This window comes from Aquarana catesbeiana, linkage group LG01, assembly GCF_042186555.1.
Source record: "Aquarana catesbeiana isolate 2022-GZ linkage group LG01, ASM4218655v1, whole genome shotgun sequence".
In the NCBI taxonomy this organism is placed as follows: domain Eukaryota; kingdom Metazoa; phylum Chordata; class Amphibia; order Anura; family Ranidae; genus Aquarana; species Aquarana catesbeiana.
The window spans coordinates 887,546,914-887,568,261 of NC_133324.1; the positions used below are offsets into that span (position 1 = coordinate 887,546,914).

The window sequence follows — 21,348 nt, forward strand, 5'->3', positions numbered from 1 at the left end:
TTGTATTCAGCCCCCCTGAGTCAATACTTTGTAGAACCACCTTTCACTGCAATTACAGCTGCAAGTCTTTTTTGGGGATGTCTCTACCAGTTTTGCACATCTAGAAAGTGAAATTTTTGCCCATTCTTCTTTGCAAAATAGTTCAAGTTCTGTCAGATTGGATGGAGAGCGTCCGTGAACAGCAATTTTCAAGTCTTGCCACAGATTTTCAATTGGATTTAGGTCTGGACTTTGACTGGGCCATTCTAAACCATTCCACTGTAGCTCTGGCTGTATGTTTAGGGTCATCGTCCTGCTGGAAGGCGAACCTCCATCCCAGTCTCAAGTCTTTTGCAGACTAGCAGGTTTTATTTTAAGTTTTCTTCTTGCCCTGTATTTGGCTCCATCCATCTTCTCATCAACCCTGACCAGCTTCCCTGTCCCTGCTGAAGAAAAGCATCCCCACAGCATGATGCTGCCACCACCATGTTTCACGGTGGGGATGGGGTGTTCAGGGTGATATGTCTGGATGTCACACCACTTCCTCAAACTCAACTTGTCCAAAACCAAGCTTATAATATTTCCTCCCCCATGTACCTCTTCCCCTGACTTCTCTGTCAAGAGCAATGGCACAACCATCCACCCATCCCCACATGTCAGGGTGCAATGTGTTATCCTGGACTCTGAACTCTCCTTTCGGCCCCACAGCCAATCCCTTTCCAAATCTTGCCGCCTCAACCTCTGCAACATCTCCAAACTACGTCCCTTCCTAACCAATGAAACCACAAAGCTCCCGATTCACTCCCTGGTTATCTCTCACCTTAACTACTGCAACTCCCTCCTCATTGGCTTACCTTTAAATAGACTATCCCCCTTTCAGTCCATCATGAATGCTGCTGCCAGACTCATCCACCTTACAAACCGCTCAGTGTCTGCTACCCCTCTCTGCCAATCCGGCCATTGGCTGCCACTCGCCAACAAATTCAATTCAAAATACTAACAATAAGTTAGTACAATAAGTACAAACCACAACTCTGCCCCCAGCTACATCACTAGCCTAGTCTTAACATAGCAACCTAATCGTCCTCTTCGTTCCTCCCAAGACCTCCTGCTCTCTAGCTCCCTCAACACTTCCTCCCATATTTGACTCCAGGACTTCTCTCCCATCTTCTGGAATACCCTACTCCAATCTGTCAGACTATCTCCAAATCTATCTACTTTTAGGTGATCCCTGAAAACTTTTCTATTCTGAGAAGCCTACCCTGCCTCCACCTACAACAGGCATATGCAAAGTCCAGCCCATGGGCCAATTGCAGCCCACGGACTGGTTTCGAAAGGCCCGTCTGATATTTTGGACATGTATACCTTTTGTGGCCCCCAATGAATCCCCAAGCACCAGGGGCCACAAAAGATATACATGCTGGCTGCCTTGGAGGGGACAGGGAGGAGGCAGGACGAGTACCGTACATACAGGTGAATTTCCTGTTTGCACGGCGGCCTCTGTAATAGGAAGTCCCTCTCCTGCGCTGCCATTGGACGACTGTTCTGTCCATCATTGGAGGCGGGACTTTGTATTCAAGAGGCCGCAGAGAAAACAGATTCTCCTGTTACCATTGTGCAGTGTGTTGTGGTGTCACTATTGTGCAGTGTGTCGTAGTGTCACCAGTGTGCTGTAGTGTCACCATTGTGCAGTGTGTCGCAGTGTCACCATTGTGCAGCGTGTCGCAGTGTCACCATTGTGCAGCGTGTCGCAGTGTCACCATTGTGCAGCGTGTCGCAGTGTCACCATTGTGCAGCGTGTCGCAGTGTCACCATTGTGCAGCGTGTCGCAGTGTCACCATTGTGCAGCGTGTCGCAGTGTCACCATTGTGCAGCGTGTCGCAGTGTCACCATTGTGCAGCGTGTCGCAGTGTCACCATTGTGCAGCGTGTCGCAGTGTCACCATTGTGCAGCGTGTCGCAGTGTCACCATTGTGCAGTGTGTCGCAGTGTCACCACTGTGCAGTGTGTCATAGTGTCACCATTGAGCAGTGTGTCGTAGTGTCACCAGTGTGCCGTAGTGTCACCATTGTGCAGTGTGTCGCAGTGTCACCATTGTGCAGTGTGTCGCAGCGTCACCATTGTGCAGTGTGTCGCAGCGTCACCATTGTGCAGTGTGTCGCAGCGTCACCATTGTGCAGTGTGTCGCAGCGTCACCATTGTGCAGTGTGTCGCAGCGTCACCATTGTGCAGTGTGTCGCAGCGTCACCATTGTGCAGTGTGTCGCAGCGTCACCACTGTGCATTGTGTCATAGTGTCACCATTGTGCACTGTGTCGCAGTGTCACCATTGTACAGTGTGTCGCAGTGTCACCATTGTACAGTGTGTCGCAGTGTCACCATTGTACAGTGTATCAGAGTGTCACCATTGTGCAGTGTGTCGTAGTGTCACCATTGTGCAGTGTGTCGTAGTGTCACCAGTGTGCCGTAGTGTCATCACTGTGCAGTGTGTCGTAGTCTCACCAGTCTGTCGTAGTGTCACCAGTGTGTCGTGGTGTGTCACCATTGCGCAGTGTGTCATACTGTCACCATTGCGCAGTGTGTCATACTGTCACCATTGCGCAGTGTGTCATACTGTCACCATTGCGCAGTGTGTCGCAGTGTCACCATTGTGCAGTGTGTCGCAGTGTCACCATTGTGCAGTGTGTCGCAGTGTCACCATTGCGCAGTGTGTCGCAGTGTCACCATTGCGCAGTGTGTCGCAGTGTCACCATTGTGCAGTGTGTCGCAGTGTCACCATTGCGCAGTGTGTCGCAGTGTCACCATTGTGCAGTGTGTCGCAGTGTCACCATTGCGCAGTGTGTCGCAGTGTCACCATTGCGCAGTGTGTCGCAGTGTCACCATTGTGCAGTGTGTCGCAGTGTCACCATTGCGCAGTGTGTCGCAGTGTCACCATTGTGCAGTGTGTCGCAGTGTCACCATTGTGCAGTGTGTCGCAGTGTCACCATTGCGCAGTGTGTCGCAGTGTCACCATTGCGCAGTGTGTCGCAGTGTCACCATTGTGCAGTGTGTTATACAGAATTGGCTGTAACAAGCAGTAAGGGTCTATTTCTCATGTCAGATGCTGATCTAGAAGTAAGACCACTAGCCTCCCATACCGAAGACCAGGATTATTCTGAGCTGGACACACTCTGGTTCCTGCAGTTAGAAAGACAGAATCGGGCAGAGTTGTGAAGACAGGGAGTAGGAGATCACTATGCTACCATTGTGCGTCCTGTGATTAGGAAGTGCCGGGTGTGTCCTCAGAAAGCAGCTTACATCTATTGGACAAAAATGTGGAAATGCACCATCCATGCCAAGTAAAACCACAGAGCCTAGCCATGGAACCCTCAACTGATTGTGAGCCAGGCCAGCTACACTGTCCATGTTTCTTTCTATTCTCCATCCTAACATTAAGCAGAAGCTTTATTTAGGATTCCTGTGGGTTAGATCGCATATCAAGCTCAGGGCAATTTTATACAATAAGTGCTGCGAACATAAAACACAGAAAACTAGACACCAGCAAAATGTACAAGCAGATCTTCCACAGGAGATTCCCTGGAACACTGACCTCAGCCAGAAGATGGGACCTATTATATTGGCAACACTGAAATGTCCCCATCGTCCTGTAGTCCCTCTGTTTTAAAATGGGCCCCACGTCATATAAAAACTATCTACTTAGAAATAAAGGCTTTGATAGGTTACATCTCCCAGAACGTAGAATTTTGGTGCCAGAGATGTAAAAAACATTGTGTGCGTTTTGCATTGCTGATAGCGCTGTGGGCAAAATGACAGTATTCCAATTTCCTGAAAACGCACTAACAGCAAGTGGCGGAGTGTCCCTTCCTAGGCACCCGACCTAGGGTGAAAAAGAGAAGACTGTCGCAGTCATCAGATCTTTCCATTCCTACATACACTATACTGTCAAAAGTATTGGGACACCTGCCTTTATACGCACATGACCTTTAATGGCATCCCAGTCTTAGTCTGTAGGGTTCAATATTGAGTTGGCCCACCCTTTGCAGCTACAACAGCTTCAACTCTTCTGGGAAGGCTGTCCACAAGGTTTAGGAGTGTGTCTATGGGAATGTTTGACCATTCTTCCCAAAGCACTTTTGTGAGGTCAGGCACTGATGTTGGACGAGAAGGCCTGGCTTGCAGTCTCCGCTCTAATTCATCCCAAAGGTGTTCTATCGGGTTGAGGTCAGGACTCTGTGGAGGCCAGTAATGTTCCTCCACCCCAAACTCGCTCATCCATGTCTTTATGGACCTTGCTTTATGCACTGGCTCGCAGTCATGTTGGAACAGGAAGGGGCCATCCCCAAACTGTTCCCACAAAGTTGGGAGCGTGAAATTCTCCAAAACACTGACGCCTTAAGAGTTCCCTTCACTAGAACTAAGGGGCCAAGCCTGACCCCTGAAAAACAACCCTACACCATAATCCCCACTCCACCAAATGATTTGGACATGTGCATAAAGCAAGGTCTATAAAGACATGGATGAGCGAGTTTGGTGTGGAGGAACTTGACTGGCCTGCACAGAGTCCTGACCTCAACCCGATAGAACACCTTTGGGATGAATTAGAGCAGGACAGTGCCTGACCTTACAAATGCACTTCTGGAAGAATGGTCAAACATTCCCATAGACACACTCCTAAACCTTGTGGACAGCCTTCCCAGAAGATTTTAAGCTGTTATAGCTGTAAAGGGTGGGCCAACTCAATATTGAACCATGCGGACTAATAGGGCATACACACGGTCGGACTTTGTTCGGACATTCCAACAACAAAATCCTAGGATTTTTTCCGATGGATGTTGGCTCAAACTTGTCTTGCATACACACGGTCACACAAAGTTGTCGGAAAATCCGATCGTTCTGAACGCAGTGATGTAAAACACGTACGTCGGGACTATAAACGGGGCAGTGACAATAGCTTTCATCTCTTTATTTATTCTGAGCATGCGTGGCACTTTGTCCGTCGGATTTGTGTACACACGATCGGAATTTCCGACAACGGATTTTGTTGTCGGAAAATTTTATCTCCTGCTCTCCAACTTTGTGTGTCGGAAAATCCGATGGAAAATGTCCGATGGAGCCCACACACGGTCGGAATTTCCGACAACACGCTCCGATCGGACATTTTCCATCGGAAAATCCGACCGTGTGTACGGGGCATTAGACTGGGATGCCATTAAAGTCCATGTGTGTGTAAAGGCAGGCGTTCCAATACTTTTAACAATATAGTGTATCTTCTTCCATTCCTTTGTTCTCTCCCCCTTTTCCTTCCCAGATCCAGGAGCTGGGTCCCTTCCCCCTTAACTAGTGGCTAGCTATGATTAAGCACCAAATTACGGTGTGAAACGCGTCAGTTATTATTCCAGGCCTTTGCAACATGAACTGACTGTATTTGAATTTTTATCTTCAATAAAAGTGCCTTATTGGTGTGCGGCCATCCAGGACTTGTTTTGCCCCCCCTTAACTAGTACCTTGAGTGTCGCTCATCCTTAAGCCGAGAAACAGTTTATCTGCCTGCTGATTGGCCTGTAGTACCAGACAGGAAGCTATTAACACATATGGATGTCTGCACATTTATTACACAAAAAAGAACAAGACTCGACTCTACTCCCTTATTCCCCTGAACTACGGTACTTATCCACCTCAGATATTGCTCTCAAAATACTGTAATTCTTGGCATGTTGGGAGTACCTGGAAGATAATTGGGGTTGATTCACTAAAACTGGAGAGTGCAAAATCGTGTGCAGCTCTGCATAGAAACCAATCAGCTTCCAGGTGATCTATTTATCAAATCTTAATTGAACAAGCTGAAGTTAGCAGCTGATTGGCTACCATAAACAGCTGCACCAGATTTTGCACTCTCCGGTTTTAGTAAATCAACCCCATTGTGTTGTCCTAATTCCAGGTCTTACTACCAAACTTTGGTTGCATACCTCTGCTAATGATAACGTCATTCATGATGTACATCATATATACTCCATATAGTAACAGACTATATTCTTAACAAAACATATAATAGTAAGAATTCCCACACAAGTCACCTTACCTCCAAGTTATCAAGCGATCGCGTGACACTGAATCTTTTTGATCTTCCAAGAGACCTCCGACCTGAAGAGCGTTGCGTCCCTTGGACCAGCCCGCTTGTGTGGCCAAACTTTGAACTCTGCAAAAAGAGCAATTTTATTATTATACAATTATTCTATGGATGCAACAGATTCTTAAAGATCTGAATGTTTCGATTAAAAAGGATCGGCCAACAATTTAGCTATTCTTCCAATTTTGCTTTAGGCACAGCAAATTTTTAACAACACATGGCCCATGGAATGAACGAAAAGATTACGACGTGCTCAGCTATAGGAGGAGGCACTGTGCACAGCGGCTATGATTCAAAGATGACAGTTTTAGACCTTAATAAACAATAACATTTTTCTTCACAGAAAGTTTTATCGTTTCTTCTGAAATTACATCCACTAAAAACAAACCTGAGACAGATGACTCTGACCCTTCTGGGTAATAACATGCTGTTGTCCACAGCTCTCTTGGCTATAGAAAACAACGACGGGATTCTCGCCGCTCAGAAAGCTGAAATTTGTCCACATAGAAATAATGGGACTCCAGGGTTCACTTATATTTACAAATGGAATACTCACATCTACCAGCAGGTGGCACTGCAGGAAAAAATCTACAGCCCACTCTTCCAGATTTCCTGAAAGTTCAATAATGTCCCTTCCCTCCTATTATTACAAGGAGTACTGTGAATTATTTGTTGGAGAGAAGGGATTTCTTTGTAATATGCGTGTATCTTGTTATTATGCTTATTATGCTTCATTTATGTTTTTACTTTTTTTTTTTTTAATTAAATTAAAAGGGAACTTTAGCCATAACAACTTGATAAAAAAAAAAATGTTGTTTAGCAGGGAACATACATTCCACATTAATAATAATGATTTCAAAATGAATGTGTGCTGTAATTTCAAAATTCATGTGTGCTGTAAATTGCCTCCAGCATTGCTCCTGTTTCTTCTTGCTGGAGGCTGCCATTTTGCTGAAGCCCAGAGCCCCTGAACAGCAGTAAATCATAAAGCAGAACTAAACCTAAATCGATTTAAAGTGGTTCTATGCATTAAAGTGAAAAACCTATGCTGCAGCTCCCCCCAGAGCCCTCCTCTTTCTTACCTGAGCCTGATCCAATCCAGTAATGTGCATGAGTGCAGCAGATCCAGCCGCTGTCTCTCTCCTCATTGGACAGATTGATAGCAGCAGCAGCCACTGGCTACAGCTGCTGTCAATCAAATCCAGTGACACGGGAGCGGGCTGAGTGCCGCTGTCTGTGTCAATGGCGCAGCAGCGGGACTCGGGAGTGAGTCCCGCACAGGTGCCCCCATGGAAAGCGGCTTTCCGTGGGGGCACTCGATGAAGAGGGGGGGGGGCTGGAGCACCGGCGGGGTACCCCAGAATGAGGAGAATCGGGGCTGCTCTGTGCAAAACGATTGCGCAGAGCAGGTAAGTATAGGCATTTTTGTTATTTTTATATATAGATATAGAAAAAAAAAAATTTAAAAAAGGAGGGTTTACAGACCCTGTAAAATAGTTACATTCCTGGAATGCCAGGATTGCTAACTGTCACATTTGCCTTTTGTCCTCAACCAAACTGTCAAACCATCAAATGTCTGGTTTCATAACTGACCACATGTGCAGCACCATGGCAGTTGCAGATCAAACAGAAGCAGCTTCCTTCGCTTTATAGGATAGGAGGGTTTAATTCCACTTTAAGGCTTTCAGCAGATCGGCCTCTACAAACTCAGCAATGCCTAAAAATGGAGAGCAACTGAGCATGTGCAGAGCAGAGTGAGACAGTATACATGTATTACTGGATTTTAAACAGTATAGACACATATTTTTAAAAGGGGCCAGCCTGAAGTGATCTAGCAGAACCTTATTTTCTGACTAAAGTTCCACTTTAATTTATAGTTTTCAACATGGGAACTTAAAAGTTGATCTCCAGAGAAAACAAAAACACAGAGCTGCATGCAGGCAGGCTATGAAAGTGAATGCAGACACAGCAGCTGCAAGGACACAGCCAAATGTCAAAGTTGTCTGTGTCAGGACCACACACCACCTTTTGTGAATGAGGCCTAAAAAGTCATCATTTGTTCACATGCAGGAGCATGCGAATAGGAGTCGTCATTAAGGATAAGCTAGTGGACTGGGTCCTCTCTGGACTTCACGTCCCAACAAGATCCTTTCCTCTTTACTCCAGCCACTTGGCGCGTGAAATCTGACTGTACATATGATCACAGTGGCTAGGATGTGCATTCCTGTCTGTTGGAGGAATACTAACCCACCAACGGTTAGGAAAAATGGAAGAGCTTATTCACATTGCCCACAAGTCCCCTTTTATGAAAATCTGGGCATGAGGGATTCATTTCAAGATTACGTCTCAGTATATGCAGGTCATGTTCCCCGGCCAATATGATCAGGCTGGTTGATCCTATGAGCCGCTTAGAGAGATGAAGGTTCCCTGGAGGAGGTATGAGTGGATTGTGGGGTGCATGGGGGTCCTGGGGGTGGGGGGAGGCAGGCAGCCGCTATCCACACTCTCATGACTCTGGTGCCTCAACTGTTCTAAGTACTGGAGCAAATAGCTGTCCATGTGGCAGTGCTACTGAGGTAGCTCCATCGAGTGAGTTGCCTAAGGGAGAGGCCATTATGAGGTGGGTAGGGGTCCTCTCCCATGTGGAGATTGTCCACGACTTGTCCAACTCCTATATTTTTTAATATATTGTTCTGTTTTTCAACGCTTAGTATCCCCTTTCCCGTTCATGCCTTGTTCACTCCTCCAGGGGAGGAAAAATTGCCTTTTTCTCTCCTCCAGGAGAGAAGAAATGGCCTTTAGAGTTGGTGGAATACGTGGACAACGTTGCGGTGTTAAGTTGAGCCAGCGCAGGGGATGCATTTTATCTATAGGCTTTGGTGAAGCTTTATCAGGACTTTCTATCTCCGTAAGTGTAACATGGGTTGGGCACGATACCCTGGTCTGCCCAAGGGCCTGACATCATGACTGCACAGCCTGGGGTGCAGGTGGAGGTCGGGCGCTTTTTTTTCCCCCTTTTTATAATTTTTTTTCCTCTCTCAGTTTTTTTCTTTTCTTTCCTTTTTTTTGTCCAAGTATGGATATAATGTCACACCATTAAGATGTTGGCATGCATTGTAAATGCAAATCTTTCCTATATAGGTTTTTCTTGTTGGCCGACTCTCCATTATAATTTTCCTTCACTTCCATCTCTGTTCTAGTGTCATGCCACCTTGACAGATAGCGAGTGAAATTTCCATTCAGAACACGCAAATGGTAATAACAATTTTACAGTAGTTGTAGCCCCTCCAATCTCCAATCCAAACGACAGTATTTTGTCATATTATCATTCGGGTTCCCGTTTGGAGAGATTTTAATTTTATTTTCTGTCCTGGTAGTGCCTAGAGTACCCATCAGTAAGCCTGCCAATCCAGTCTATAATAAGGTGGTATTAAAGCAGAACTCCAGCCAATTATTAATGTATTTCCTAGACAGATTGGGTAAAACTTTCCAACAGGGGGTATCAATGGAGTAAAAACCTGATGGGTGTTCCAAGCTCTGACTGAAGTTCCATATTCCTGGTGACATGACAGCAAAGTTTATGTGGATTATGTAATCTGGCCATTTTAAGTACTTGCCGCCCGTAGGACGTCCATGGACATCCTTGGGTTTCAGTGGTTATAATCGGGATGATACCTGCACCTACAAGCATCATCCCAGCATTTCCCTTTGTAGCAGATAGTGACTATTTAGCCACTCAATCACTTCTGCGGGTGGCAGAAGGGGGTCCCACCCCCCTCCCGTCACCACTTTCCCGGGCTCTAACGTCCGATCGGTGATGGCTACACAGAACAGAGAGAGAGGAACTGATGTTGTTCCTCTCGCTCTGTGACACCAGAAACCAAGAGCAACGAGTATGTTGCCACTTCCGGTCCTGCCTCTTTGTTTACCTTGCCGTTAGCGGTCAGTAAAGCAGCAGATCAGTTCGAACAGTGTCTGATCGACCGCATTGGAGGCCAGAGGAGAGATTTGGGGTCTAATAGACCCCAGATCTCTTCATAAAGAGGATCTGTCATGGCCCATACTGTTACAAGGGTTGTTGTTCATCCCTTGTAATAGCAATAAAGTTAATCAAAAAAAAAAATAAAGTGTAAAAAATAAAAGTTTTGTATAAAATAAATAATAATATTATTATTGCTTACGTGCAAATGTGCAAATGTGAACGCATACGTTACTCCCACACGCATATGTAAACAGTGATTGCACTACACATGTGAGGTATTGTCGCAAACGTCAGAGCGAGAGCAATAATTCTAGCACCAGACCTTCTGTGTAACTCTAAACTGGTAATTTGTAAAGGAATTTAAAGCAACGCCTTTGGAGAATTTTAAGCAATGTAGTTTGCTGCCATTCCACAGGCAGACGCAATTGTAAAGCATGACATGTAAGGTATCTATTTACGCAGCGTAACATCAGCATCCACATTATACAAAAAAATAGGGGTACTTTTTTTTTTTTTTAATCCAATAAAGTGTATTTTTTCCAAAAAAACTGAGTTTGAAATACTGCTGTGCAAATGCTGTGTGACATAAAAAATTGCAACACCCATCATTTTATTATATAGGGCCTCTGCTAAAAAATACATATAATGTTTGGGGGTTCTAAGTAATTTTCTTAGGAAAAAAAAGTTAATTTTTACATATAGGAGAGAAGTGTCAGAATTGGCCTGGATATGAAGTGGTTAAAAATGTTGCTCTGTAAAGATGGTCGATGTAAAACACCATGGAGCATACCGCAATCACAAGACTGCTGGATTTTCCAAGCAAGAAATCTTGGAACAGACCTCTAAAAGCTGGGAGTGTCTCTGCAACTGTCCTACCAGACCTGCCAGGATTTTGAAGAAAGTATACTGATGCTGAGCCAGAGATTTCTCATACAAGCCTGCCTGACAATATCAGAGAAAAACATAGTTTCAAGCTCATCATCTGAGCAGGCTTTTTTTTTACTGGTCAAAAACATTGGCAAACCACCAAAAAAGGACTATGGTGAAAAAAACGTCAACACACAGAAAATGATGGAACTAGGCAAAGAAGGAAATCTGTGCCTGCATCAATATTTTCTATGGATTTCTTCCATTTCTAGTGCAAAGCACTACAGATAGCACTCGCCTGGCAGGACCAGGTAACGCTTACATGGCGGGACAACATGACACCCACATGGCAAGACCAGGTAGCACACACATAGGAAGAACATATAGCAACCAAATAGGAGAAATGGGTGGTACACACATAACATTAACATTACAGTTAAAAAATAAATTAAAATGAAATGCCATGCATACTTTTTTATTTTTAAAATTCATAGTGCTATCCTTATTTCCAAAACCTGTCTAAGCAACAAAGCCACAGATACACATCCTGAAGTGCTGTTCATGCTTACAGCATTTGGTGGTGCAGAAAGACTGCTTTGTAGGATCTCAATAAGTGCTGGTATGATGAGCAGGATGGTGTGCCAAGCTTGTAAAGGGCCTGCACATTTCTGGTGCAACAAGACCACCATTGCTTAGGCAGCTGCTAATGAAGCGTTGTCACCTTATAACAGGAAGTAGGTAGCCAAGGTATTAGTGCCAGGATAATTCAGTTTATAAAAAAGAAAATATGACGGAAACAACTGAGAACCTACATAGACATTGAAATAAGTGGAGGGTAAAAAAAATTAAGGAATTTTTGAGTACATCTCAAGTCTCCTGCAACTCGCGGGATACTTCCGCATTTGACGGACACCCGCGAGTGCGGCACGATCTCCCGGCTGAGCCTGCACTGCCACTCAGCCTGGAGTAATCACAAACAGCAGGTGTCTCCCACTGTGTCATGCAGCTGCAGTCTTAACTGTTCGGCGGCCGTCCAAAGCGCCGCCTCCTCATCCATGAGAGACAGAACACTGATTCAATTTCCCAGTATCAGTGTTCAGTTGACCGTCTATCATGGATAAGGAGGCCGGGCTTTGTTACAGTAGACGGCTGCCGAACAGTTATGACTGCAGCTGCATGACACAGCGGGAGACACCCGCTGTGTGTAATCAAGGCACTGGCGAGGCTGCAGATGGGCACTGATGAGGCTGCCAATGGGCACGGATGAGGATACAGATGGGCAGGGATGAGGATACAGATGGGCAGGGATGAGGATACAGATGGGCACGGATGAGAATACAGATGGGCACAGTGAGGCTGCAGATGGGTACAGTGAGGCTGCATTGTTGGCACTGATGAGGCTACAAATGGGCACGGTGAGGGTGCATTGTTGGTGAGTGCGACACAATATTATCTTTTAAAGTATTATTTTATTATGGCATTATATTATTAATTATCTTTAAAGTATTATTTTATTATAGTATTTTATTATGAAGGGGGGGGTGGTTGTCGGCACGGAGTGTGACTTCCCTAAAAATGAGCTTGCCACCCCCCTGAAATGAGTTTTTGTTGGGATGTCTGAGTTTTGATACCCTTTCAGTTCCAGGGAGTCCAGGGCACCCATATGAGTGATCACTACTGCGTCACATTTTTGCAATATCCAAGGTTCATATCCGCCTATCATCTCCATGGCTTAGGACATTGGAACTACACTATATCTGAGCACCAAAATAAATATTTCATTCATTTTTATTATTCAAAGCAAACTCACCCATCCAACCCTTGTCTCCATGCTTCTTTTTTTTTTGCTGGGAAACAACTTAGAAAAACACCCCCTAGCATTTCTGGCCATGGCATTCTTGAGTAAGGGCAGATGATTCATGTAGCAATTACTTCCTGGAATCTATCTGCCCTTAGTTCAGGCTGGCATACAGCAGGGTGTGCTTAGCTGAAAAAACCCTCCTCCCCTCCTGAAGACTCCTGGGATGTATGACATAATTTGCCTAGACATCAAAACCAGGAATCAACTAAAGAAATGTAAAAAAAACTGTTTAAAACATGTAAATATAATATACTTTCGTATCCATTTACTAATGCTAGCAGCATGAGGATTCAAAATAGTCAAATGTATAGATGGGGACCCCTGCTCCTTATTACCAATAACCCTCTCTTTCCCCAGGCTTGGACCACACACAGGCATTCTCCTGGTGGGTTGCTAAGGGGGTTCATTCACACATGTCAGGCACTTTCTAGCCACCAGATCATTCTCCTTGTGGGCCTTGTTGCAGGAGTCCCATGACATCCCAGAGACAGAATTCTTCTGCTACCTCAAACATTAGCATTGGCTCGCTACGCAGAACCTCCACGTACCCATTCCAAAAAACTACATTTGAACCCACATGCCAGCACTCTCCGAGATCCCTGGGCCTCATATCAGATCTCTATGCTTCTCTGAAAAACAGTTTCTCCTCCACCCCCCTCACCTATGTAGCTCAGTGGGAACGAGACCCGGCAACTGAGATAGACTTGGCAGACTGAAATGGGGCCTGGTCATTTGTGGCCAAGTGCTCATTCAATACAGCCATCTTGGAAGTGGCATATAAGGTGCTTTTCTTTGTTGGTACTGGGTCCCTACCCACATTCCCATGCCATTCTGTCAGTTTTCAGGGGTTTGGCCATCGGGGTGATGTAGACTAATTTGTTTCTGGTCCCATGTATTTGGCCTCCTTTTTACTTTGCTCCACCTCCCCATACCAAAAGAAGCCAAGTTTGCCATACTGCATTGTCCAATTCCGGGCCTATTTGCCTATCAGCGGAAGCTCGCTAGCTTCCTACCTACTTTTGTCAGCCAAAAGAAAAATTGCCCAAGCCTGGAAAAAAAAACATCTGTCCCCTTTCAGGGGTTGAAAGATCGCATGATCGCGTTGATGCTTAACAAACATATGCCCAGCATTCGCAACGACTCCCATGTCAAGTTCCTTAAAGTTTGGGAACCATGGCTATCATATGTCTTTTTCCTACTCTCCCCCCAGCCAGCTTGGGCCGCCTATGACAGATGGTCCCAATGCTCCCAAGCCCTTACCTTTACCCCTTCTCTCGTCCCCTAACTCCCTGGCCCTCCTTTTGCTTCCTTTAGCCTTTCCTGACTCCCTACTTTCCAGGGGCGCATTATCTCTTTCTTTAGCTCCAAGTTTCTGCTTAACTTTCTCCTAATTTCCAATCTGCCTCTCCTTTTTAGTCTGTATATGGCACAATTGCATGGGTATTGGCGGGCCCAGGGGATGCCCCATTATTTTGGAGAACCTCCTCAGGACCCCTCGGCCCTGACGGCTTTATGAAACAAGCCTTTTTTTCCACTGCTGTGTTAGCTCTCGTTTTTTCCTTCATTTTTACTTTGACTCTTTTTGGCTGCCTTTGTAAGCTAACCCTTGTGATAACGGTCAATGCTAGCCCCTGCGTGCGCAAAACTACCGCTAAACTTGAATAAACATTATTGAAACGGAATGTGTGGATGGGAAAATCTGGTAATTTTTTTTTTATTCAACTCACTGTTTGAAAAAAAAAACAACGAATGTATGAGCTGCCTTAACCTACGCAACAAAGTAAGATTGTGGCTGCGGGGTATACAGGGGGAGGAGAGGTTACCAGGGGACTTTGGGTTCCAACTAGGACAGCTTATACCAGCACAAGGGATATGTCTCAATAAATGTAAATATCGCCCTTTGCTATGATATAAAAACAAAAACAAAATGCAGACTTTAAGATAAAGAAAAGCAAAGTAAAAGGCTTTCATCAATAATAATAGCCATCTACAAAGTGAGTGACATCTCAGGAAGCACAGCCATTTAGTAATTAAACAATAAAAGGATGCTTTCAGCAAATAAAACACAATCACAACATTGGCTACATATTAACTAATAATATCAGTAACCGGATTTGTAGATGGGAAATTCTATGAGCAGGCGGTAATAAATCAAGCATCTGACCAGCATTGTTCGCTGCAAGATTTATGGTAGATTTACAATAGCGCAGTTTCCAGCCTCCAGTCCAAACAGAAACAATGTGACAAGACTGCGGGTCTAAAAATAAAGCAAACAGCGACATTCTCTGTATTGTGTGTTATTTTCTGCGCTGTGTGCCTAGACTACGTGAGATATCTGCAGGCCTCAGTAACAATCACAGCTCCTGACAATAAACAGAAGCTACCTTCAGGTCACATGTGGATTCCTTCAAAAGTTCTTCAAATATTTTATAGCAGGGTGGATAAAAATCAATGATTAAAAAACAAATAATAATAATAATAATTTGTTTTTTTTAATTTAAATCAGATTTTTTTAATTTAAAAATCTTTTTTTTTTTTTTTTTTTTTATCAAATTTATTTTATTAAAATGCTTTTGGAGTAAAAATCTATCTAAAGATAGTTTTCTATTTAAGGTACATTAATACCGTATTTATCGGCGTATAACACGCTTATTCATTTTAAGAGGGAAGTTTCAGGGAAAAAACTTAAATTTTTAATAAGGAACTTTGAAGCAAAATAAGGGTCAGTGCCCATCTGCAGCCTCATCATTGCCATCAATGCAGCCTGATCAATGCCCATCTGCAGCCTCACAAGTGCCATCAATGCAGCCTCATTAGTCTACATCAATGCAGCCTCACCATTGCCATCAATGTAGCAGTCTTGCCATTGCCATCAATGCAGCAGCCTCACCACTGCCATCAATGCAGCAGCCTCACCATTGCCATCAGTGCAGCCTGATCGATGCCCATCTGCAGCCTAGAGGGGACAGGGAGGGGGGCAGGACAAGCGCCGACAGATTACATACAGTGAGAATCTCCTATGATAGACAGAACAGTGGCCCAATGGCGGCCCAGGAGACAGGACTTTCTATTACAGAGGCCGCCAAGTAAACAGGAGATTCTCACTGTATCTGATGGCACTCGTCCCGCCCCCTACCTGTCCCCTCAGAGGCAGCTAAAATTGAAGCATTGGCATATAACACGCACACGCTATTTGCACCCAATTTTCATGGTGAAGAAGTGAGTGTTATACGCCAATAAATACAGTAATTATGTTTATTCAGCATGAAGTGGAGCTTAGTTATGCATCATGAGGAGGCTGTATATTCTGCAATATTTACATTTTTGGTAAACTCATTCAATGAATCCAAGCTCTGCAGGCTGAGATAACACGCACTGCATTGGTGCATACACACAATTTCACAGTAACATGAGATAAAATAAAGTTCTATGTACACTACAAACTGTATGATTGAATCGGTTCTGATATCGCTGTTTTACTAACCTGACAGTTTATTATTTTAAATAGGAAACCTTCATTTTGTTTGCAAATATTAAAGATTCTAATTACCAGCAAGAATGAGTCCTTACATTTAAAGAGCACCTGTCATTTCAGCTCCATCATGGCAGCGCCTGTTAGCGGGCATCCATTCACCTGCTACCGCCACGTCCCTCACCTTGTTGTGTCACTGCCCCATCACCAGCCGTCCCATTAAAGTGAATGGGACTGTCGGTGAGTCAACAGCAGGTCAGAGGAGGAGTCGCTGCGGGACAGAGATGACAGTTGCTCTTTAAAAATTTTGACTCGTTGCTGGTAGGTGGAATCTTTAATATTTACAAACAAAATGAAGGTTTCCTATTTCGAATAATGAGCTGTCAGGTTAGTAAAACAGCGATATTCAAAAGCGATTCAATCATACAGTTTATAGTGTACTTAGATTTGCAAACCAACGTGATAAAGGGAATATTTCTAAACTTTTTTTTTTACTTCATGGTTACTGTGAAATTGTGTGTATGCATCAATGCAGTGCATGTTATCTCAACTTGCAGAGCTTGGATTCATTGAATGAGTTTATCAAAAATAAATAAATATTGCAGAATATATAGCCTCATGCTACATAACTAAGCTCAATTTCATGCTGAATAAAACTAAATTATTAATGTATCTTAAATAGAAAACTATCTTTAGATAGATTTTTACTCCAAAAGCACTTTATTAAAATAAATTTGATAATAATCAAAAAAATAAGATTTAAATAAAAAAATCTCCGATGTCTCCTCTGTAGTGCCGGTTCCTCTCCCATGCAGAGTGATACCAACGGTACTCCATTATCCCGGCAAGTCATCTCCAAAGTGTAGCCAGAAGCAGGAAAGAAGAGATCTTCAGGTCCGTGTGAAGCAATACACCGGGCATAATAGTATAGGGCTGCTTTTACACTGATGTGCTGCAGTTTACCCACACCGCGGGTGCAGTGCAGTGTACAGGAAGTCCCCTAGTTACGAACGGGTAAGGGACTGCCTGTTTGTTCTTAAGTCGGATTTGTTCGTAAGTCGGAAGCGCATGCGCAGAACGGCAGAGATGTCGTTTTCCGCTGTTTTCCGACGTCGTATTCAGATGTTTTCTGATGTGCCTGCCGACGCCGCCTCCCGTTCGTAAGTAGGAGTCGTTTGCAACTCGGAGGTTCGTAACTCGGGGACCTCCTGTACCTGCAGCTTTGCTGCACTTAGCCATAGACTTCTATTATATCCTGTGGGTTTGGTGCACTTTCTGAATGCGGGAGTTTTGGTTCGCTTTCAGAAAGTGCACCACACCTGCAAGATATAATAGAAGTCTATGGCAAAGTGCAGCTAACCCAGGGCGGTCGCAGATGCACCCGTGGTGCAGGTAAACTGCAGCACATCAATGTGAACGCAGCCTTATAGGGGGCTCAGAAAAGTAAGGGTTCATTTATATTTGTAGTTTGGAGGGTGGTAAAACCCCATAGTTAAGCAGAGTTTTTACCACCTCTGCCCCCACCACACCCCCTTTAGCTGCAGTGGCCAGGGGTGTACACATGTCAAAGCCGCAGCAAGAGTTATACGCCCTGTCATGGTTGGTGAGTGTAGCACCTGCCAAGCATGACCCATTGAAATGAATGAGGTCAAGGTTCCTGCAAACTTGTGCAGTAAAGCAAAACAAGGGGTTAAAGCAGGCAGCATTGTGTTGCTTTCTCACCACCTGTTTTAAACCCTTGGACACCGCAGAAGCATGCAGTTGCAGAAAGCTTGCAGAGTGGCCCCATGTACTTGAATGGGACGCGATTGGCAGGCGGTAGCACCCACAAAAAGCAACAGGGGGTTAAATTCCTGCTGCTGCATGTGCATACCTTCGGCTGCTGCCTCAGCAGCTAAAGGGGTTAAGGATTGGGGGTGGTTAATCAGCGAACCAACCACAGGGTTTTACCACCACCCTAACGTTATGTGTAAATGACCCCCAAAAGGTGCCGCTGCTGAATGCAACTAGGGCTCCTTCACAAGTGTAGCAGGCACTGCTGCTCCTCTGAAAAGCGATCCAAGTGTGTTTGACAGGTGGTGAGGAGGTGATATGTTGACTTGACAACCTGAATTAAACCCATGATTGTCATGCAATGCATGCAATTGCGAGACGGTAGTACGGTAATTGGAGGCTTAAATCAAGTGTGAGGAGACCACACTGTGCCGGGTGATCTTTGACTTCTCAAATTTTGTTCAAGTAGATCTCCACCCCTTTATGGTTGCCTACCCCTGGCTTAGAATAACATGGGCTGCCTGCACGCAGCACTTGCCAGCTCCAGCCATATAAACAAATGGCCAATTCATGGTGTAAGGGCAGCAGCACCCATGTGAATGAGGCCTTTTTTTTTTTTTTTTTTTTTTTTTTTTTTAATTAGTTTTCACTATTTGAAAGTTTGCAAGATACCCCCAAACCATACATCTTCTCAGAGCACAGAACCTGCAGAATAAAAGGATGGTGAGAAGACCCCACCACTGGTCAGCCAATAGGAAATGCCCACACAAGCAATTTCATGGACATCAGAAAAAGCCCCCCAATCCTCATGTAATCAATAAAGAAGACTCAGGACTCGAGCCTCACATGACTGCTGCTGAAAACTACAAACCATTTGCCGCAATAGATAACACAGGGGTGTGGGTGGAGCTGCGCGTAGGGCAGGCCGTTTTTAAATTGTGACAGCGGATGCGAGGAGAAGAACCCTGCCCCCCTGTCACAGGCAGAGGATTGGGCGGTCTGCTGGAGCATGTTACATGTTACACCCTAAATATAGGTGTGACGTGCAACATGCTCCCAAAGATAAACTTGGCCCTTAAAAAAAAAAAAAATAAATAATCATATTTCATACATCTTGGCAATACAGCACATTTCCCCATGTTTTATCCCTTTAAATACCCTGCAAGTACAGACAAAATATTTGATTTGCCATAAATGCACTTAAATCCTAATAATTTGCTGTGACCTGATAACACATAGCTATAGTGTGGACTTAATGGTGTCAGCACTGCCCAGTTGTCTTGCTAAACTACTGAATCCCTCCCATTGTCTTCCTCTCCACAATATAGTGACTCATTATTTCGTAGTCCAAGATAAGAATTGAGAAGGCAAATTAGACTTTTTGAGATAACAAAGGAAGTGTGCAAAGTACACAGGATTTTTCTTTTTTGCACTTATGAAACATATATAACAAAACACTTTCCGTGGTATATATGGATGAACTCCAGCCTTATCTTCAGTCTTTCACAGTTGTACAGGCACCTCTCCTGTACTGAAGTAGCTTACTCTGATTTTATTGCAAGCTGTGAACTTCTAACAGTGTGTATTACAAGCTGCACCAAGTCAGATAGAGCCCATCTAATGTCCAAGCTGAAAGATGTCTAGTATCATCTAGCCCAGGTGTTGGCAACTTATCAGTTGCATTCTACCGGTTAATGGTGGGCAGCTGACAGGCAGGTTACATCCCCGCTGTGCAGACCCTGCAGGGCATACTACTGACCCCTATGCTCTTCCCTGAAAACTATCAACCCCTGTGCTCTGCCCTCTAATCTACTGACCCCTATGCTCTTCCCTGAAAACTATCATCTCCTATTATTATTATCATTATAATACAGAATTTATATAGCACCAACAGTTTGCGCAGTGCTTTAGGCCCCTTTCACATGGGGCGGATCCATTTTGACAGACTCCGCTTGCTCAGTGGGGATCGCTCCGTTGATCCCCACTGAGAAGGCGGATGACAAGTCCGTCTTCACTCACGGTGCTGAGATGGACCTGTTAGAGCCCCCCTCTCCTCTATGGGGAGATCGATGAAAAACGGACAGCCTGTCCGTTTTTATCCAATCTGACTCGCTGGACGGATGGCAAACGTATTGTCATACGTCCTTTTTCAGCGGATCTTGTCTGATCGGATGCCAGGTGAGTATCCAATCCACACATATCCGCTGACATCTGCCTCCCCATAAAAGTCAATGGGTGGCCCAATCGGATGCGCCTGAAAAACGGACAGGCGGATCCGATAGGCCCCTTTCACACGATCGGACCTAACAATATAAAAAGGGAGACAATACAGCAAAACAATTCAAAACAAGAGGGTTAGGAGGGCCCTGCTCCTGTAAGCTTACAATCTAATAGGGAGGGGCTGGTGAAACAAAAAAGTATTAACTGTAAGGGATGAACTGATGGGAAAAAGTAGATTTGGTTGTTAGCTGGAGGCAGGATAGGCCTCCCTGAAGAGATGAGTTTTCAGGGATCGCCTAAAAGTGGACAGAGTAGTAGGTAGCTGGACAGATTGGGGGAGTGAGTTCCAGAGGATGGGAGAGGCTCTAGAGAAGTCCTGGAGATGGGCATGGGGGGAGGAGACAAGGGAGCTAGAGAGCAGGAGGTCTTGGGAGGAGCGTAAAGGACAGTTTGGGAGATATTTGGAGACAAGATTGGTGACGTAGTTCAGGGAAGAGTTTTGTATGTTATTGTTTTGAATTTTATTAGTTGGGCAATGGGAAGCCAGTGGAGGGATTGGCAGAGAGGGGTGGCGGACACTGAGCAGTTGGTAAGGTGGATGAGTCTGACAGCAGCATTCATGATAGACTGAAGAGAGGATAGCCTATGGAGAGGTAGGCCAATGAGAAGGGAGTTACAATAGTCAAGGCGAGAGATAACAAGGGAGTGAATACGTTTGCTGAGTGGTTTCAATGGTTAGAAAGGCACGTATTTTGGAGATGATACGAAGGTGACGTCTGCAAGATTTTGACAGCGATTAGATTTGGGGCTGAAAGGACAGGTCAAAGTCTGAGATTACACCTAGCACCCTGGCATGAGGGGAGGGACTGATGGTTGTATTATTGATCTTGATGCAGGCATGTACTGGCCATCGGGACTACCGGGAGTTTCCCGGTGGGCTGATGGCTCAGTGGGCCGGTCAGGCGCACTCCTGGAGCCGCTTCTCACTGACAGTGAGTGATCGCGATTTCACTCCTGTCACCAAGGAGCCGGCTGCTGACACTTGCTGGAGAGAGGATTAGGTTTTCTG

General features: G+C 44.8%; 1 protein-coding gene across 4 annotated transcripts in view; it reads right to left on the minus strand.

The window, feature by feature from the left end:
- Nucleotides 1–21,348, minus strand: part of RGS12 (regulator of G protein signaling 12) — a 319,733-nt gene that overhangs the window by 231,774 nt on the left and 66,611 nt on the right. For all 4 annotated transcript variants that reach the window (XM_073610871.1, XM_073610869.1, XM_073610868.1 and 1 more), the window contains exon 3: nucleotides 6,057–6,173. In XM_073610871.1, the coding sequence (XP_073466972.1) occupies nucleotides 6,057–6,173 (117 nt within the window). The remainder of the gene's footprint in view (nucleotides 1–6,056; nucleotides 6,174–21,348) is intronic.